This window comes from Gymnoscopelus microlampas, assembly GCF_963454915.1.
Source record: "Gymnoscopelus microlampas genome assembly, chromosome: 11".
Taxonomy (NCBI): domain Eukaryota; kingdom Metazoa; phylum Chordata; class Actinopteri; order Myctophiformes; family Myctophidae; genus Gymnoscopelus; species Gymnoscopelus microlampas.
Genome location: NC_139948.1, coordinates 11,831,781 through 11,851,230, shown reverse-complemented (window position 1 = coordinate 11,851,230; position 19,450 = coordinate 11,831,781). Strand labels below are relative to the sequence as shown.

Below are 19,450 nucleotides of genomic sequence, written 5' to 3'. Positions count from 1 at the left end.
TCGTCCAGGGTCACACCCAGATTCTTCGCAGGCCGAGTTGACGTCACCACAGCGTTCTCAATGGTGATGGCCATGTCTCGGTGAGGACAGCCCTTCCCTGGGATGAACATCAGCTCGGTCTTGTCCAGGTTGAGCTTCAGGTGGTTCGTCGACATCCACTCCGAGATGTCAGCCAGACAAGCAGCAATGCGTGCCTCCACTTGTGTGTCAGAGGGGGGAATGAGAGGATCAGCTGGGTGTCATCGGCATAGCAGTGGTAGGAAAAGCCATGGGAGCGGATGACAGCACCAAGAGATGTAGTGTAGAGAGAGAAGAGAAGAGGACCCAGAACCGAGCCTTGGGGAACCCCAGTAGTGAGCCTGTGTGGTTCTGACACAGACCCTCCCAGCATCACCTGGTAGGAGCGACCCGTCAGGTAGGATGCAAACAGGGAGAGTGCAGAGCCTGAGACACCCATCCCCTCGAGGGTGGAGAGGAGGATCTGATGGTTCACTGTGTCGAACGCTGCAGACAGGTCCAGGAGTATCAGGACAGAGGAGAGAGAGTTCGCTCTAGCGGCATGGAGTGACTCCGCCACTGCCAGGAGGGCAGTCTCTGTCGAGTGACCCACTTTGAACCCAGACTGGTTGGAGTCCAGGAGGTTGTTCTGGTGGAGATACGAGGACAGTTGTTTGAACACAGCACGTTCAAGAGTTTTAGATAGGAAGGATAGAAGGGAAACCGGTCTGTAGTTCTTGACTTCAGAGGGGTCAAGTGTCAGTTTCTTGAGGAGGGGGGTGACTCTGGCAGTCTTGAAAGTAGAGGGAAAGTAACCAGATGTCAGAGAGGTGTTAATAAGGTGGGTTAAGAAGGGAAGAAGTTCAGGTGCAGTGGACTGCAGCAGAGGGGATGGGACAGGGTCCAGAGAGCATGAGGTGGGGCGGCTAGAGGTAACAAGGAGAAGGACCTCGTTAGGGTAAAGGGGAGAACAGTGGGATAGAGAGGTGGAGGGGGGGGGAGGAGTAGATGAAGCTAGAGAGGGGAGGTGGAAGACGGACGGGTGTGGGTAGTGCGCAGGGCACCAGCCGGGGGAGGAGGGAATGAGGATCGGATATCGTTCACCTTCTTGTCAAAGAAGTTGGCGAAATCGTCAGGGACGAGGGACGAGGGACGAGGAGGGAGAGGTGGTTGCAGGAGAGAGGAGAAAGTTTCAAAGAGTTTCTCCATTTACGCTCAGCTGCTCTTAGGCTCCGTCTCTCAGTACGCACTGAGTCCGACAACCAGGGGGCAGGTGGAGTTTGGCGTGCAGGCCTGGTGGTGAGGGGACAGAGATGGTCCAGGGAAGAGGATAGAGGATTCGGGGGTAGGGAGAGCAGAGAGGACAGAGGAGGAAAGATCAGAGGAGGATAGTGAGCGAAGGTTGCGACGTGAGGAAATCATGTGGGTAGGGAGGGGCTGTGAGGGGGGAGAGGAGAGAGAGAGAGTAAGAAATGATGTAGTGATCAGAGAGTTTCTTACCCTTTTCACTGGAAAGAGGAGTGACGGACAGGTTAGCAGTAGAGCAGCCTCTGGTGAAGATCAGGTCCAGTTGGTTGCCCTTCTCGTGGGTAGGGGGAGATGGGGAAAGGACTAGGTCGAAGGCGGCGAGAAACGACAGTAGTGGGTCTAGCTGCTTCTCGGTCGGGAGGTTGAAGTCACCCAGAAGGATGATTCCAGAGCCGTCGACCGGGAAGTGAGAGACTAGATTGTCCAGTTCCTCCAGGAAGCCACCAGCAGGGCCCGGTGGGCGATAAACAACTGCAATGGTGAGCTTGACTGGATGAGAAACCATGACCATGTGATATTCAAAAGAGTTAGGAGAGAATTGTGACAGTGAGACAGGAGAGTATTTCCATTTTCTGGAAATTAGCAGACCAGCACCACCACCTATCCGCACGGCTCTGGGAGTGTGAGAGAAAGAGAACACATCTGACAGAGCCGCGGGTGTAGCAGTGTTTTCTGGTGGGATCCAAGTCTCAGTCAGGGCAAGGAAGTTAAGGGAGAGCACGGATGCGTAGCCTGTGATGAAAGCAGCTTTGCCTTCCACCACAGCCGAGTGGCAATTCCAGAGCCCCCCTGTTACCACTTGCTCGACGTGAGTTGAAATAGTAGGATATATTAGATTAGCGGTCTCGCGACATCTGGGTGTAACCCAGTGTTTTTGCGACCGCCAGGAAGAGGAGAGGACAGGAATAGGAAGAAAACACATTGTAGATCACTAAACATATACACACTACTATATCTATCACACTCCTATATATGTCACGAAACACTGATGCTGCTCCTGAAGAGAAGAAGCACTCAATGGCCTAGGTCGCGCTTTGACAAAGTCGCCTGCTGCTGCCTTTGTTCGCCTAGCCTTCGTTCGACTGGCCGCTTTGAAAGCTGCCGCTTTCAGCGCTGGTTTAAAACCACTTAGCTTGATTGCTAATTGTCTGCCGGGGAGGGCTGCCCCTCACAGCCACTTAGCACAGGGCTATCAAGTGGCCTGTTCTACCTCAAACTGCCTCAAGTGCTCTGTGAGACACACACAGAGTATCAATGGCCTACAGCTTATAGCACAAATACAAATAGAAACTACAGCTACGAATACAGCACTAGTAACAAAGCACTTAAAGTACACTGAAATGGTTGAACCCTCACGTAGACATGCTATGCACATAACCTCAATACATACTGACAATAGATTGTACATATTGTTGATATACTGCTGGTTGTCTGTAAATATATACATTTTATAAGTACATATTTGCCTGGTAATAGATTTACTATTACGTGTGCCTACATGTATATTCATTTTTATGTGCAGTACATCTAACTATTATACACACCTATTGATCATTGGTACCCAGTACATGTTAACCAGCGTTAATTTTGTTTTTTATTTATTATATATTATATATATATATTGTTTGGTTTTGACTAAAACATTTTTTTTTCACTGACAAAAACTAAATAAAATCGTAATAACTAAGCTATGATGACTAAAATGACTAAATGTACATACATACATTTACGATTTTGTCAATAAATAAAAACTAGACAAACATTTGAGGGAGGGACTGGTGGAGAAGAGATCCAGTAGAACTAAGTGAAGTAATTTTATGCTTGGTTGCGTGTGGGTGCAATCCTCTGAAAATAACCGATCTACAAGCTCACGCCTCAAGGCCCGCCAAAATACATTCTTGTCAATTCAGCTGTAGTTTTAGTTGACTAAATCTTATGAAATTGAGTCAACTAAAACTAAGACTAAAACTGAAACATTTCAGATGACTAAAATATGACTAAAACGAAATGGAATTTTATTCTTATTAATTTTATGACTAAAACTACTTTCAAATTTGCTGTCAAAGTCACACTGATGTTAACTATTACATGTAGTAATTAGTTGATAATAACTTTGAAACAACTGTTATTACATTATAAATTGAATAAATAACTAATAAACATGTGATCAGGAACAAATTGGAAAGCCAAGTGGAAACACAATAGAGATCACCAAAGGAAACATAAATAGAAAAATACACAGTTCGTGAGATTCAATCTTCTCTTTATTAAAACAGATTGTTTGAGCACATTACTCCAAAACAGTTCACACTGTCCCTAAACTGAATCAAGTTTGACTAAATGATATTTTATTTACACAAAGATATATTTAATTTACAAACGGACACATTTTATTTATGAAATGATACATTACATACAAAATGTCCTAAGACACTGGTTTACAACGTGGGGGCCGGGGTCACCAGCGGGCGATTAATTTTTTCAAGTATCTTCAACACATTGTGCAAATAGCATTCAGCAATCTATGTTTGCCTTTAATTTTTTCTTTGTTTGGTTCTTTTTTTTAACATTTCACTATTGCTATTACTTGGCATGGTAATGTTTGTGAACCTCTGTCATAAGACCCCAGAACATCAACACACAGACACATTTCAGCAGGTGTTTGTGTGTGCGTGCGTGCATGCAAGCGCGTGTTTGTGTGTGTTTGGGTAGGTGTTTTTGTGTGATGTACAGTGTGCACACACACGCGCACACACACACACACACACACGCACACGCACACGCACACACACACACACACACACACACACACACACACACACACACACACACACACTCTGATGAGTCACATCTAACCATCCTCTTTTTTCTGACACAGAGACACTGAGGTTAAAGGCCAAAATCCGAACCCAGCATAGAGGGGTTCAGTGAATGTGGACTGGAAGGTGTGCAGGTGTGTCAGTGTGTCAGAGCACACTTGGTAGAAGGACAGAGTGCCAGCAGGGCAGTCCACATACACTCCTACTATGTTGGAGTCAGAGGGATGATGGCCAGGGATGTCTTCCATCTTCTTATTGTGCTTCACAATGTACTTGTCTTTCTTTTCATCACATCTCAGACTCCAAGACTTATTATTATATCCAAGCCCTGCAGTGTCACTACTTTGTCTGTTGATTCCTCTGTATGTCACTGCTATCTCAACAAATCCACTCCTCTCTACCTCCCAGTAATAGCGTCCAGTCAGAGTCTCTCTACACATCACCTGTACTAAGGTTTTAAATCTGTCTGGGTGACCAGGATACTTCTGATCCTCTTTTACATGTGTAGCCTTCCTGTTGTTCTCAGACAGAGAGAGGTGGCTGTGTGCTGTGTTTGGATCCAGTGTGAGTTCACACTCATCTGATTAGAGAACAACATACAACACAACACCAGTTTAGAAACAAACACACTACTACTACTACTACTACTACTACTACTACTACTACTACTACTACTACTACTACTAATAATAATAATAAGGGTAATAATAATAATAATAATAATAATAATAATAATAATATATGATCAATTTCAGCTTGTCCCTACAGGCCATCTAAGTGCACCTAGCACGTTTCGGAAGTTTACCATGCTGGGAACTGGAGTTATGGCTGTTCAATGCCCAGCTAATAGGAACACAGAGGGGGCGGGGCTTAAGCAATTACAGCCTGTCTCTATTGGCCGTCTAAGTGCACCTAGCAAGTTTCGGAAATTGACCATGCTGGGAAAGTGGTTTTATGGCTGTTTAAAGGCCTCTTGCAACTCCCCAATTCTCCTTGCAGATGTGAATGGTGAAGGCCATGTCCTGCTGCGGAGCCCAGCACACACTCAGTGAGAGGGGTGCTGGCTGCCACACTCATGCAGTAGAACCTGATAAATGTATAACCGGGGACTGCGTCTGATTCCCAACTGTTCTTATTTGTTTGTTTACCTATAAACGACCCGTGACAGCAACCCCGAGAGGAGTGACTCAACACCAGCTCTCTGAACTGCACCCGGCAGTGGATTCAATCGGCTGCCAACTCGTAAGTAGTTTTCTCCAAAAGAAAAATGTTCAAAAGATTCTGTTCTTGATACATTTTGCTCTACACTTCTGCTAAGAAGACCCAGGTCTTGGACTGCTCGGTGGAGATCAACAAATCTGTGTAATCATGCACACATGGGCCTTATATACCTGCGCTTGCCAGTAGGACTGGTGTGTCTTAAAGATATATCCACATCACAAGTGAGGTGGGGTCATTCCCCATACATATATGATGGAAGAAATATGTTGGGTGGAGAGATAGTTTCGATACGATAGAGAACACCATATTTCATGAACGCAGTATTAGCTGTATTAGCCTGCAAATGATGGTTCTTTTCATCTTCATTCAGAGTAGGTTGTGAATGACTGCTGCTGTATATTGTGAATGACTGCTGCTGTATATGAGCCGTTTATCTAAATAGCTGGATGAGTGCTGCTTTGATTTCATGAATAAAACAGAATACACACTTACTTAGAGGGCACTTCCTTAAACCTCGTTTCAGCCAACACTCTCCACCATGTTCGACACTGGGGGTGGAGGACAGACAGTCAGGTCTACATATCGTTGCTGTCCGGCAGAAACCAACTCAATTTTTTCGCTTTTTTATTTTTTTGACAAAACCAGCTAACTCCATTGGATCCTCAAACTTTCTGCTAAACCGCAGCAAGTCCACCAAAGGGGGGTGGAGTTAGCTCGTTTTGCTGACTGCAGGCTCTCCGCCTTTGGACCTCCAACCTCATTGTGAGCTTGGAGGTCCATTAGTAGTAGGCCTACTTATCAATGATGAACAAAACCTCCTAACTTTTTGTTTAGTTTTTGTCATGAAAATGAAACATTTTGAAGTTAGCTAGTTTCAACTTGCGTCGGGCATTGCCCTTCTTAAATAAAAGACGAAATGTTTCTAAAACTAGAAGGTCGGGCCGCTACGCGACCCTCCCGTCTAGTAGCCTGGTCCGCACATCGGAGACAGAGACAGTGGAGCGTGTAAATGTTCATTGCAACACCGGTGCTTGTTTCTCGCACATGATTTGGCAACGCGCAAACCGAAATCGAAACCTAACTGCAGCATGCAAACCGAAAGCGAAACCTAACTGCAACATGCAAACATGCAACATGCAAAAAAAGCAGTTACCTTGCGCATGCGCTTGCATGCCAATCGTATAATAAGATGAAATAGAAAAATACATATATATATTTTGTTTTTGTTATAGAGGGCAATTATAACGTATTAAGGTATATTTGGCTTATTAGCCAGGGATCCTTTTAAAACTGCAATCCATAACTTTTTTGTGAGCAAAATGTTATATTAACACATTTATATGATAGAGTATAATACTACTACTACTACTACTACTACTACTAATAATAATAATAATAATAATAATAATAATAATAATGATAATAGTAATAAGGGTAATAATAATAGTAATAATAATAATAATTATTATTATTATAATAATACTAATAGTTCCTCCGATTTCTATGGTACTTTTCTCAACATATTTTATATAGGGGGAAAATGTTAATTCAGTATAATTTAATGAAATATTACTAACACACTGTGGTGCACTGGAGGTGGTCTCCTTACTCTTCTATTGAAACATTTAGATCCTTTGGTCAGGTAGGACACCTACTTGTTGAAAACAAATGGAAATAATTTGCCTTCCAAAATGTGTTCTCCATTATAGCTCAATCTGTTCATAGAAATGAGGACAACTAAATCTGTCTTATTTTAAAATACTGTGGCTGCTCATTAAACTCACAGCTGTAAAAGTTGGTGCAAAATACATTCTCCCACAGACATATATGTACACAGATCAAGTCTCTAATACCTCAGAGTGTCCAGTCTACTGTGTGGATCCTCCCGAACAGCAGAAAGCTGCGCCACCCCTGAGTCTCCTGGATGATTTTTGCTCAAGTCCAATACTCTCAAATGGGAGGGGTTAGACTTCAGAGCTGAGGCCAGAGAAGAAAAGCCTTTCTCTGTGACCAGACAACCCGACAACCTAAACACACACACACACAAGCACACAGGCACGCATGCACGTACACGCACGCACGCACAGTAAAAACGTTCACAAATTGTCTCGCATTAAATATAGAAAGTTATTGTGTCTGTTAAATAACAAAAGTAGTCTACTTCTCAGAATAAACTTTATATACGCTTATTTCAAATCTCCACCTGTTCAACACAGTTTCAGGAATACTTACCTGAGAGTTTCCAGTTTACAGTCTGGACTCCCCAGTCCAGCAGAGAGCAGCTCTACTCCGGAATCTTGTATGTCATTGTTGCTTAGGTCCAACTCTCGTAGGCTAGAGTTGGAGCTGAGAACGGATGATAACTCCTTACAGCATCTCTCTGAAAGGTTACAGCCCCTCAGCCTGAAGAAGTATTAGTAACAATATGTTCTGTATATTATTATCTGTACAATATATATCACATAATATATTAAATGTGTCAAGTTATCAGTGCACCTACATAGCTCTTTTTGAGGCCTTGAGCACTGGTAGCAGCCTCAGAAGAGCCTCCTCTGAAGCGCAGTACTTCTTCAGGTCAAAAATGTCCAGCTCCTTCTCTGAAGACAGCAACATGAAGACCAGAGCTGACCAATGAGCAGGAGAGAGCTTGTCTTTGGAGAGACTTCCTGACGTCAGATACTGTTGGATGTCCTGCTCTAGAGAATTATCATTCAGCTCATTCAGACAGTGGAACAGATTGATGCTTCTCTCTGGAGAGGGATTGTCTCTGATCTTCTCCTTGATGTATTTGACTGTTTTACGATTGGCCTGGAGCCTATTTCCTCTCAGTTTCAGCAGTCTTTGCAGGAGTGTCTGGTTGGTGTCCAATGAAAGGCCCAGCAGGAAACGGAGAAATAAGTCCAGGTGTCCATTTCGACTCTGTAAGGCCTTGTCTACAGCACTCTTGTAGAGGTCATTCAACTTAGGTTTGTCTCCAAATAGCTTGGAGCACTTGGATGTTTGTTGTTCTGACAGTACGTTGACACCATTGTTGATGAAGGAGTGAAAGACAAAAAGGGCAGCGAGAAACTCCTGAACACTCAGATGAACAAAGCAGAACACCTTGTCTTTGTACAACATACTCTCCTCTTTAAAGACTTGCGTGAACACTCCTGAGCACACTGAGGCATCTCTGATATCAATGCCACACTCTCTCAGGTCATCTTCATAGAAGATCAAGTTACCTTTCTCCAGCTGTTCAAAAGCCAGTTTTCCCAAAGACAGAATGGCCTCACTATTCCTGTCAGAATGTGCCTGAGCTCTGTCATGATACTTGACATTCTTCTGTTTGGACTGAACCACCATGAAGTGGATGTACATCGCAGTCAGGGTCTTTGGCAGCAGTCCTTTCTCCTCTGTTGTAAAGATGTCCTCCAGAACTGCAGCAGTGATCAAACAGAAGACTGGAATGTGACACATGATGTGGATGCTCCTTGATGTCTTGATGTGTGAGATGAATGCCATGGCCTGATTCCTATCACTGAATCTCTTCATGAAGTACTCCTCCTTCTGGGGATCAGAGAACCCCCTCACCTCTGTCACCCTGTCAACATACTCAGAAGGGATTTGATCGGCTGCTGCAGGTCGTGAGGTTATCCAGATGTGAGCAGAGGGAAGGAGGTTCCCCTTGATGAGGTTTGTCAGCAGCATGCCCACTGAAGTTGGCTTCGTGACATCAGTCCAGATCTCATTGTTCTTGAAGTCTAGAGAAATCCGACATTCATCTAATCCATCCAAGATGAACTCAACTTGGTACCCCTTTAAGCTGGAGACGATTGCTGCCTTGTTTCCACCAAAGAAATGATGAATTAGCCCCACCAAGCTATAATCCTTCTTCATCAAATTCAGCTCTCGGAAAGTGAATGGAAACATGAAGTGGATATTCTGGTTGTTTTTTTCTTCCGCCCAGTCCAGAGCGTACTTCTGAGTTAGGACAGTTTTACCAATGCCAGCCACTCCCTTCGTCATCACTGTTCTGACTGGTTCATCTGTTCCAGGTAAAGGTTTAAAGATGTCTTCAGATTTTATTGGAGTTTCTGGTCTAGCTGGTTTATTGGATGCTATTTCAATCTGTCTGACCTCATGTTCTTTATTGACCTCCCCACTCCCTCCCTCTGTGATGTAGAGCTCTGTGAAGATCTGATTCAGAAGTGTTGGGTTTCCCTCTTTTGCAATCCACTCCACTCCAGACAAACACTGACACTTCTTCCTCAGATTAGACTTGAGTTGTTGTTGACTGACAGCAGCAAGGGTTTCTAAATGACCAAAAAAAGGGAAGACATCAATAATACTACTAAGTAATTTAGACCTATTTGTTACCACAGGGACAATTCTGTTTTCATTTACACACAGCTGATTGCTGCCAAGGGGTCAGACTTGAGCGCATGGGGGTTAAGTGTCTTGCTCAGGGACACCTCAACACATTGGCAGGTTCCTTGGGTCCCAATCAAACCTGTTTCCCAAGCGGCCTTTATACGCATTCAGCTATGGCCGCTCACTGAGTGTGTGCTTAAGATGATAAAGACAATCTTTCATGTAGACAAACAATGAAAATACAATAATTCATCCATATGGATTTTAAAAAGGTGCAGGGTAAAAGTATTCCCCCAAATAATGTTATAATTGGGAAATAATCATTTAAAGGAGCTACACCATGAATTTAAAAAATAATAATAATATTTGATATCATATTGTTTATGTCCCTCAAACGTTTTTCAAAAGGTTTGAGCCTAAATCAAGCCTCAGATATACTCATTCCAACTAACTTCTCTCTGGCTTATAAAGCACTTTCACCTGCAATACCACATTGTCCTGTTTGGCACGGGGCGCTATTGAGCCAGTTTGTATGCATGTCATGTCCTGGTTCTGTGTGGAAAAAGTAAAAAAAAAAAAATAAGAAAACATTTATAAAAAAATAAAAATGAAAAAAAGATTATTTTTTTTTTTGGTTAGAACTGAAAAACGGGAGGAATTGCTCCCAGACGTGATGTAGGGTGGGGGAACAAATCTGACGGACTGTTTTCAGACCAATTTACATGAAAACCACAGATAGCCTATGAAAGCCTGCATGCTCGAAGTCGGGTATTTGTTGGAACAGAAGAGAGGTGGGGGAGACCAAAAACACACAAAAATGAAGAAAAAGTTAAAATTCATGGTGTAGACCCTTTAAGTAATTTTGTTCTTTATTTGTGTTGCTTCCGTTTGTATTGGGTAAGGTAGATGATTTTCCTAAAGAGACACTTGGTGGGCAGGCACTGTGTTACAATGAGGCATGTAACGGTATACCGTATTACGGTATTACAGCATCATAAACAGCCACGGTATTGATACTGTGATATTTCCGAGCTCATGGTATCTATTTAGGTATTATTGTATATGTGGGCTATCGGGCCCACACACATATGGGAAAGCACATAGCGGTTTCTCAGACCACCCGCTATGCCAAATCCGCTTGGTAGAGTGCGCCTGCAAATGTCTGGAGTCAGACCGGTACCACAACATTCAGAGGTCTACCTCACTCCTAATTCTTTTATATGAATATTTGCCCTTAATCCATTTTATACAGGTTTAAAAAAAACACCCAGATATTTTTTTTCATAATCTGTCTGACTGTCATTCCAAGCATTTTCAGCTGCAATACCAAAACGTCTTCCTTTGGGCAGAGGGGCGCTATTGAGGAAGTTTGTCTGTCAATCAGCGTCCTGGTTTCATAGCAACGGCATCTTTTTGTTTCTGCCTTTCTTACAGACATGACACATTGTTTTGAGCCAGTGTTTACAGCATGTGTTGTTTATCATTCTGTAGTAGAATTGCCGTTCTATTATATATATATTATTATATATTTATAGTTTAAATTATTGGATCCAGTGCAAACTTTATTCAACTGCACTCTTTTCGATACGCAACAATGAGTACGGCGAAGCACAAATCACTTTACACAGCTGCGTCTCTCCTCCTAATCAGCGCTGTTTCGCTTGGGTGTTGATAAACAGAACCGGGGTTCCGAGGTAATAGAATCTGAACCAAGCCGGACCCAATAGTCGATAATAAAACAGGGACCCGAACTTGTGTGGGTCGTGGATATTATGCAAGCACAGTGACAGTCTGTCTGTAATGGAAGTGGTGAAAGTTAGTGACACGTATTGCAGCAGGCAAGAGGCAAGTAATCTACCTCCCTTGTGCCATCATGACATATATAATTAACGTTAACAAAACAAAACATATTAGGCATATTAAGATTGATTTAGATGTAAAGCCCAAAATATATATTAATTTGTTTATACTGTGCAACGGTGTCGTGCAGGGCAAGGCTCTGTAACCGGAGGACTCGACCCAAAACACGCTCGCTCCCATTTTACTGGAGGACCAGCGGTTCTTGTATTCTTGTATTTGTTTTACTGAGGATAAGGGTAGAACTAGGTTAAGGGTTAGGCATAGTTTTACTGCGGTTAAGATTAGGAATAAGGTTAGGTTTAGGCATAGTTTACCAAGGTTACATTTAGGACTACCAGGTGAATACGGCCGGATTCTCCCCGGGGAGACCGTGTTTTGGGGCGAGCGGGCTGTTTGGTATTCGCCGCGCAGCAGTTCACTCATGCCCACTTTATTCATTTCATTTTTGGCAAGCGACATCTCTGCATGATACTGTTGTAGATCATATTATTTACTAGCGGAACGAGGTGGAAAATTAGGGGGCGGGACTATTAAATGAGGTCCCCACGGTGACGTATGCCTGGGGAAAATGTGAAATGGACTATTCAGACACGCAGATTCAGAAAATCCATGAAATGAAGATGAATGACTGAGTGTTAAAAAAAACTATGTTTTGGGGTACAAGTGACACTAGGGAGCACAAAAATATATATATTTTAAAAAAAAAGTTAAATTCATGGTGTATCCCCTTTAGGCTTATCAAAGACAAATCAATGTCTAACCTCGCGTCACCAGTCTTTCCACCTCGGAGGAAAGCCTGGTATGCGTTATTAAAGACCCATATGATCCGGTGTAGGCCACGACTACTGAAAAAAAAAAAAACAATTCTCTTTCCGGATTTTGCCCATCCGGTTTTGCGGTGCCGCTTTGTTTTGGTTCCCCAATCCCTATTTAAATGGAATAGAATTTCCCCGTGGGATAATACAGACGCTAAATAGTCTCCGGAAAGTGCACGCACATTTATATTTAATGACGCGGATGACGCGCCTGGTGACGTAGAGTTACTTCCGCTCCCGACAGGATCATGGACCCGAAAAGATATGCTGCCCTGGCTAATCAATCAGACAACTTGGACTGCCTTTTGTTTGATACCGTACCGTACTGTAAAATGTCAAACCGTTACATGCCTGTAGTTACAATGGTGCAGGAAAACATTTGCAACAGAGGGGTTTTGATGTGGAGTATAGTGCCGCAATTGGTCACTGAATATTGTCTACAGCAACTATAATGTAAATGAGACCAAACATATCAACTAGATGGTAGTTGAAAAAAATTGCATTTTTGTTTTCAATTGTATATGAAAGTAGAAAATCAGATCTCGATTGTGTGGGTTATTTATTTTTGTTAAGACTCGACATGACAAAAGAAACAATTAATTATTGAGCATGGGCAGCCAGGTTAATTCTCATTATACTCACTGGTGAGTATAATGTTGATTTATATTCTAAAACTAATTAAATTTCAATGCCCGGTTGTGCACGCAGTCCTGCTCCACAGGCGCTCCATGCTGATTTTGTCCGACCCAGTTGCCAATGTGGTTTTGAAGTAGACACGGCTGTAGGGACATGTCTCGGAGTGATCACCAAATCTTATAAATACTTCATTTCTGATATATATGTTAACTACACTGCCCACATGCATGCATGACAGGGTAATATCGATGTTTTAATAAAGGTAGAGCTCTCCTTAGAGAAATGTCTGTATTTACCACAGAGTTGTTTAAATATATCATATTGCCATACTTTGTCCTCTCCATCATGTTAAAGCTGTACATTTTCTTATTACTCTCCATCGTGTTAAAGCTGTAAATAAAGACTTTCTTACTGCTCTCCATTATGTTCAAGTTGTGAATAAAGTCTTCCTTACTGCTCTATTATGTTCAAGCTGTAAATACAAATGTTCTTACTGTTCTCCAGGGTGTCAGCCAGCGTGTCCTGTTTCTCACTCCTCAGGAGGTGCAGTGTGGTCTTCAGAGCTCCCTCTCTGAAGCTCCTCCAATGCTCCTCCTCACTGTCTATCAACTTCTTCTGACTCTCTAAGCATTCTGGGTAACCTGTCATCAGAATACTCTGGAACCCCTTCAGCTCTTCCGTAACAAATGTTAGGAGCTTCTCTTCAACCAGCTAAAACATAATAATAATAATATTAAAAATATAATAATAATAACAACAATAATGATGACAACTACATTGAATTGATTAAAAGTCCACTGGATTAAAGATTAATGGCCCTAATTTTAGTAAACAGGTGAACTGGTGTATACCGCAGTCAAAGAGTGGTGGACTTTTGTTGTTTTCTGGATCAGAGAACGGTGGATTACCTGCGGCAAAGTTGCTGGTAATCCCCCCTACTATGGTGTTATGTATTTAACACCATGCACAAATGCACAATATCCCATTCATATCCCCTTACATACCCTGACTCCTACTGGTGGGTACCTATTACCTGGCTGGCCCATACCATTCCCCAGGTTACCTCCCCAAATCTGCCTAAAACACTACCACATGCAATTATATTAAAAAGGTAAGTAATAACTCCTGCACACTAAAACATAGCAAAATCCATAACAATCGCACAAGCCCCCCCCCCCCCCCCCCCCCATTACACTGGAAGACAGCAATTTGAACAGGTACATGTTAAGCATTAAATCAAACTTAACTAGAAAAAGTGCTCCTCGGAGCACAGGTCTCCGCCAGGTCAGGTACGTTATTGTGGTCTCTTGGTTGCGCTACAATAGGCCAATGTGAAAAGGGTGCCATTTCTTCTTAGGCCTTGCACGGCAATCGGACACTGCATTCATGATTTTAGGCATTTTGTTAAAAAAAAAGTTTTGCTAAATTAGACCTCCTGGTGGCGCTATAACAGGCCAATGTTAAAAGGGTGGCATTTGTTCCTCAACGTAGTGCGAATGTGCGTGCAAAGTTTCACCGCAATCAGACGCTGCGTTCATGATTTGCAACATTTTGTTCAAAACGGAACACTCCTGCAAACTTTAGATGTCAATCTTAGCCAATGAGGATGGAATATGAAAAATCTAACAGATCCGTCTTGATCACATGACTATAGAGAGCATGTGTACCGATTCGCGTGAAATTTGGATAAAATCTTTAGGAGTAATATCCAAAAATGTGTTTTATATAAGTTGGCCGCCTGGTGGCGCTACAAAAGGCAGATGTGAAAAATGCAGGGCAAAGGTTTTTCCCTAGCCTCTAGGGAGTGCGCCTACAAAGTTTTACACAGATCGGTGCAGTTAAAGGTAAAAACATGTATCGGCCTGTCATAGCGCCACCATGGGGCTGATTTGAAAATTTTCAAGTGGCATTTCTTCCTCTGCCTAGTGAGAATGTGCGTGCAAAATGTCATGCAAATTGCATGCTGTGCTCATAATTTGAGGCATTTTGTTCAAAACGGAGCACTCCTGCAAACTTTGGAAGCCATTTTTAGCCAATCAGGATGGAATATGAAAAATCTGAAAAACCAGTTTCGTTTAATGACTATAGAGATACTGTGTATCGATTTGCGTGATGTTTGGACAAAATCTATAGGAGTATTGTAAAAAAATGTGTCTTGCAAAAAGCGGCCTCCTGGTGGCGCTATAACAGGCCCATGTGAAAAATCTGGGGCAGAGGTTCTGAATTGGCATCCAGGGAGTGTGTGTGCAGAGTTTCACTGCGATCAAGCCAACGGAGCCAGAGATTAGCTGGTCACAGACGGACGGACAGACGGACAGACAGACAGACAGACAGACGGACGGACGGACGGGGGGTAAAACATACTCTCTCGCCATGCCTTACGGCCTGGCGGAGACAACAATCAACTTCACTTTATATTGCACTTAATGGGCACCCACATCCTATTATAATAAGTTGAGGGTATACTAAGCATGATGTTGGTGTCCCCCCTGGTCACCCCGGCTGACCAGGGGGAGGCAGTATAGAGACCTGGATTACTGCATATTTTTGTGAGGGTACCTACCCTAGGAGACAAGGGGAGAACATGCAAACTCCACACAAAACGGCCCTTTCACCAACCCCATAGGGTATAGGCACTGATGACGTGGAGGAGAGAACACGCCCCCAGCGCCCACAACGTCCCCGGCGGGAATCAAACCCAGGACTTTCTAGCTGTGAGGCGACAGCGCTACCGACTGCTCCACCGCGCCCCCAACAACTTTGGACAGGTAGCTAGCCTATAATGTCAAAATACTGCTGAGAATTTAAAGGGACAGATCAAAAGTGTTTCAAAAGCGTCACGCTGACACACACGCACACGCACACGCACACACACACACACACACACACACACACACACACAAAAACAAATGGGTCAGAGTATCTCTGTTGCGCATTCATGACTGTGCGTGTGCGTGCCGTGTACATGAGTGCATATAGTAAACACTATATAACAACATTAATATTTGCAGACACAATACAAATGACTACCTAATACAGGTTAAACAAATGCATAAAGAACTAAAGAAATTCAAAATGCAAACGAAATTAACACAAAAAACTCGAGTCACACCCCGCTCTCTTCCCTGACCATTTTGTACAGTCTAACTAGGTATTAACACGGTCTAACAAGTCTTAACAAGGTGATTGACATCAGCTAAAGGGGCAGTCTGACTGGAACTGACAGGAATAACTAACTCAAAACACACTCCAACATCATGTTTATTATGTCCTCAACTTCATTAAAATAGGTGTTGGGTGCAACATCCGCAAAGTTGCCCTTTAATCTATATCGATGGCCAAAACGCAAAACCTCCTATCTGAAAAATGTTAATTGTTGGGAAAATGAAAAAGAAAACTACAAAATGTTGTATTTTTTTTTGCACAATGCTATTTTTTTATGAAACCCATCACATAATACACCGTTTCTGGATGTCTGGACTATATTACATTATTATATGTTAATTGCACTGATTTCATATTGCAAATGCAGATAGGAGGTTTTTCCCCACTTTTCCTGGATAATTCTGCAGATAGGAGCTTTTGCATTCAATGTAAAGTGATTGCTTAACTACATAATGACAAATAGTACTAGCTGTAAATACATACATTTACAGCTGAAAACAGTTGCATCAGTGGTGCTGTCTAGTTTTTTTTTTGTTGAGGTATACGATAATCATTCCTTGCACGAAATGCGTGTGGTTGTGGGTATACGGTATGCGTTTTCAATGGATGGAATGGGTAGTAGTCTGTATACGCCTTCTTCCCCAAAAATCGGCACTGTATACAGCGTAACACGGTAGAACACACCACTGAGTTGCATTGAATGCTTTTTTATTTTATTCAAAAACAAAACAAAGTTTGCAGGGCAATGCTCACAACAAGAATCTAAAATGAAAGTGCTTACAAATAAAATTTACAAAAAGGACAACAGGAATACAATTAGGTGGACTAGAAAACAACTGGCCCAGGCACCCCTCGACATAATCCCCCCTATACCCTCTACCCCCAACTCCACCACCTGAAATACCCCCCCACTCCCACAACCCCCATTCCCCCCAACCAGCACACTACACCCCCCAAACCCTCATGCCGTCCAACTCCCCTAACTCATACAACTGGATCACCAACCTTGTGTCCAGTGTGGATAGTGGAATAGTATGTAAGATCATTGAATGTCTTAAAGAGCCTATAAGCAAGGAGGAAAGACGGATGCCTTGACCCTAGAATCACCAAAGCCAGGGAGGAGATGAGAGCAGCACACAGGGGCTTTGTCGCTGTGAGGGTCTGAGGGAGGAATAAAAGCGGAGGAAGGAAGAGCTATACCAAGTGTATGCAACTCGAAAAACAGGAGCTGACCCAAAATATCAGGGACATTAAAAAGGTGCATGCAAAACAGAAGCATGGCAAGAGCTGGAAGCTCATCAATGACATTTCTGGCAGAAGCTCTTCTCAGACTTCCAAGATCTGGGGAGAAAGCGCAGAGGAACGAGTTGAAACATGGTACCAGCAGAAGAAGAGGATGATCCGATGCTCATGTCTTCCATGACCCTCCCATACCAGATCATGGATCATTTACCATGGATGAGTACCAGAGGGCCAAGGCTACTATCAAGTGAGGCAAGAGGAGGATGGAGTGACAGCAGAGGTTCTGATGTATGTGCCCATAGACGAGGTGGTGTTGGATGATCAAAATGATCATCGATCCAGTACCAAAGTCAGGCGACCTCACCAAGACGGACACCTCCAAGGCATTAACCTGAGCTCACAAGTCGCCAAGGCGGCTAACAGGATGATCCTAAACCGTCTTAGACCCATCTTAGACCCTGTACTGAGAAACTCGCAGAACGGCTTCCGCCCAGAGCGAACAGCAGACGGGCAGATACTGGTGCTGAGGAGGATGCTGGAAGGAGTAGGAGATGAATCTTTCAGTGGTGATCACCTTCATGACTTCCAAAAGGCTTTTGGCACCATCCACCGGGGGAAACTGATGAACATTCTCCGGGCCTACGGAGTTCCTGAGAAGATGGTTCAGATGATGGAGACACGCTACTTGAGGCAGTCCAGGCAGTGCCTCAATCCAGGACTTGAGGCAGTCCTGCAAATAACCTGGGCCTGGACTGCTTCAATGGAGCAAGACCTGAAGGTCCGGGGGGCACTTGACTGGAATGCTTTGCATGGGATGAGGAGAGTATGGAAATCAGACATGGGAGAAGACCTCAAGAGGCGGCTGTTCATATAGTTACAGTTGAGTCAGTACTGCTGTATGGGGCTGAGACATGGACCATCACAGCACAACAGGAAAGGGCCTTGGATGGAGTCTACACAAGAATGCTATGAATGGCACTAGGAGTCACATGGACGGACCAAATCAGAAATGTGGTCCTCTACGGGAACCTACCATGTGTCACAGACAAAGTCAGAGAGAGAAGGATGAGGCAGGGCACTGCGTCAGGCACCCATACTGTAGTCTGGGAGGGTTAGCGTCGGAGCTTGGACAGCAGGGGCGCGGCCACTGCGTTGTGATTCAAATCAACAGCCAATGAAGAAAAGGGGGCGGGATCCACATGCAGTGGGTGATGCATCTAAATAGGATCGACGGGAAGCAATTTCCCCTTGAGAAATTTCGGCCGCCATTGTTGTGTACTGCTGTTTGCCTCTCGTCGGACTTTTTAGACGAGTTGCACAGCTCTCAGACCGGTAAGAGGCGTGTCCGCTCAGATTCAGAGCGTGACGTACATCCCGCCCACAAATACCAGGGCTGTGGCCCAGAAGTTCCTCGCCAGAGCTCGCGAAAACTTCTGGGAACTCAGATTACCCATACTGTAACTAATGGCAAGCAAATTGACACTATGGGAGCCAACCCAGGGCAAAGCCAGGAAAGACAGGAAGTGCACCACCTACGTAGATGCACTTCGGCGTAACAGCTTAGCCAACAACACTGTAGAGCTCAAAACCCTGATGCTAGATAGGAGAGTGTGGAGGGCAGCTTTTCAGGAGTCCCAAGTTGGTGTTGGCTAGACCACACTCGCATCGCAAAGACCCTATATCTATATGATCCGGCCTAACTGACTCATGCCCCCCTCAACATAATCCCCCTCCGTACCCTCTACCCCCAACTCCGCCACTTGCAATACTCCCCCACTCCCACAAACCCCACCCCCCCAACTGCCAGCCCACACCTCTCCACCTCCATAACTCAAAACCCCATTCCACTTCAGGAGTCCCGAGTTGGTGTTGGCTAGACCACACTCTCGCATCGCAAAGACCCTATCCTATATGATCTGGCCTAACTTGCCTATGCCCCCCTCAACAAAATCCCGCCCATACCTTCTACCCCCCAACTCCACCACCTGCAATACTCCCCCACTCCCACAAACCCCATACCCCCCAACAGAGACG

The 19,450-nt window shown here is 43.9% G+C and overlaps 1 protein-coding gene across 1 annotated transcript in view; it reads right to left on the bottom strand.

The window, feature by feature from the left end:
- Positions 1–7,493: 7,493 nt before the first annotated feature.
- Positions 7,494–19,450, bottom strand: part of LOC311056018 (protein NLRC3-like) — a 27,713-nt gene continuing 15,756 nt past the window's right edge. The window contains exons 8-10 of the mRNA XM_084072358.1: positions 13,504–13,720; positions 7,846–9,640; positions 7,494–7,748 (exon numbers count right to left, since the gene is read on the bottom strand). Coding sequence (XP_083928484.1) covers positions 7,574–7,748; positions 7,846–9,640; positions 13,504–13,720 — 2,187 coding nt within the window. The 3' untranslated portion in view covers positions 7,494–7,573. The remainder of the gene's footprint in view (positions 7,749–7,845; positions 9,641–13,503; positions 13,721–19,450) is intronic.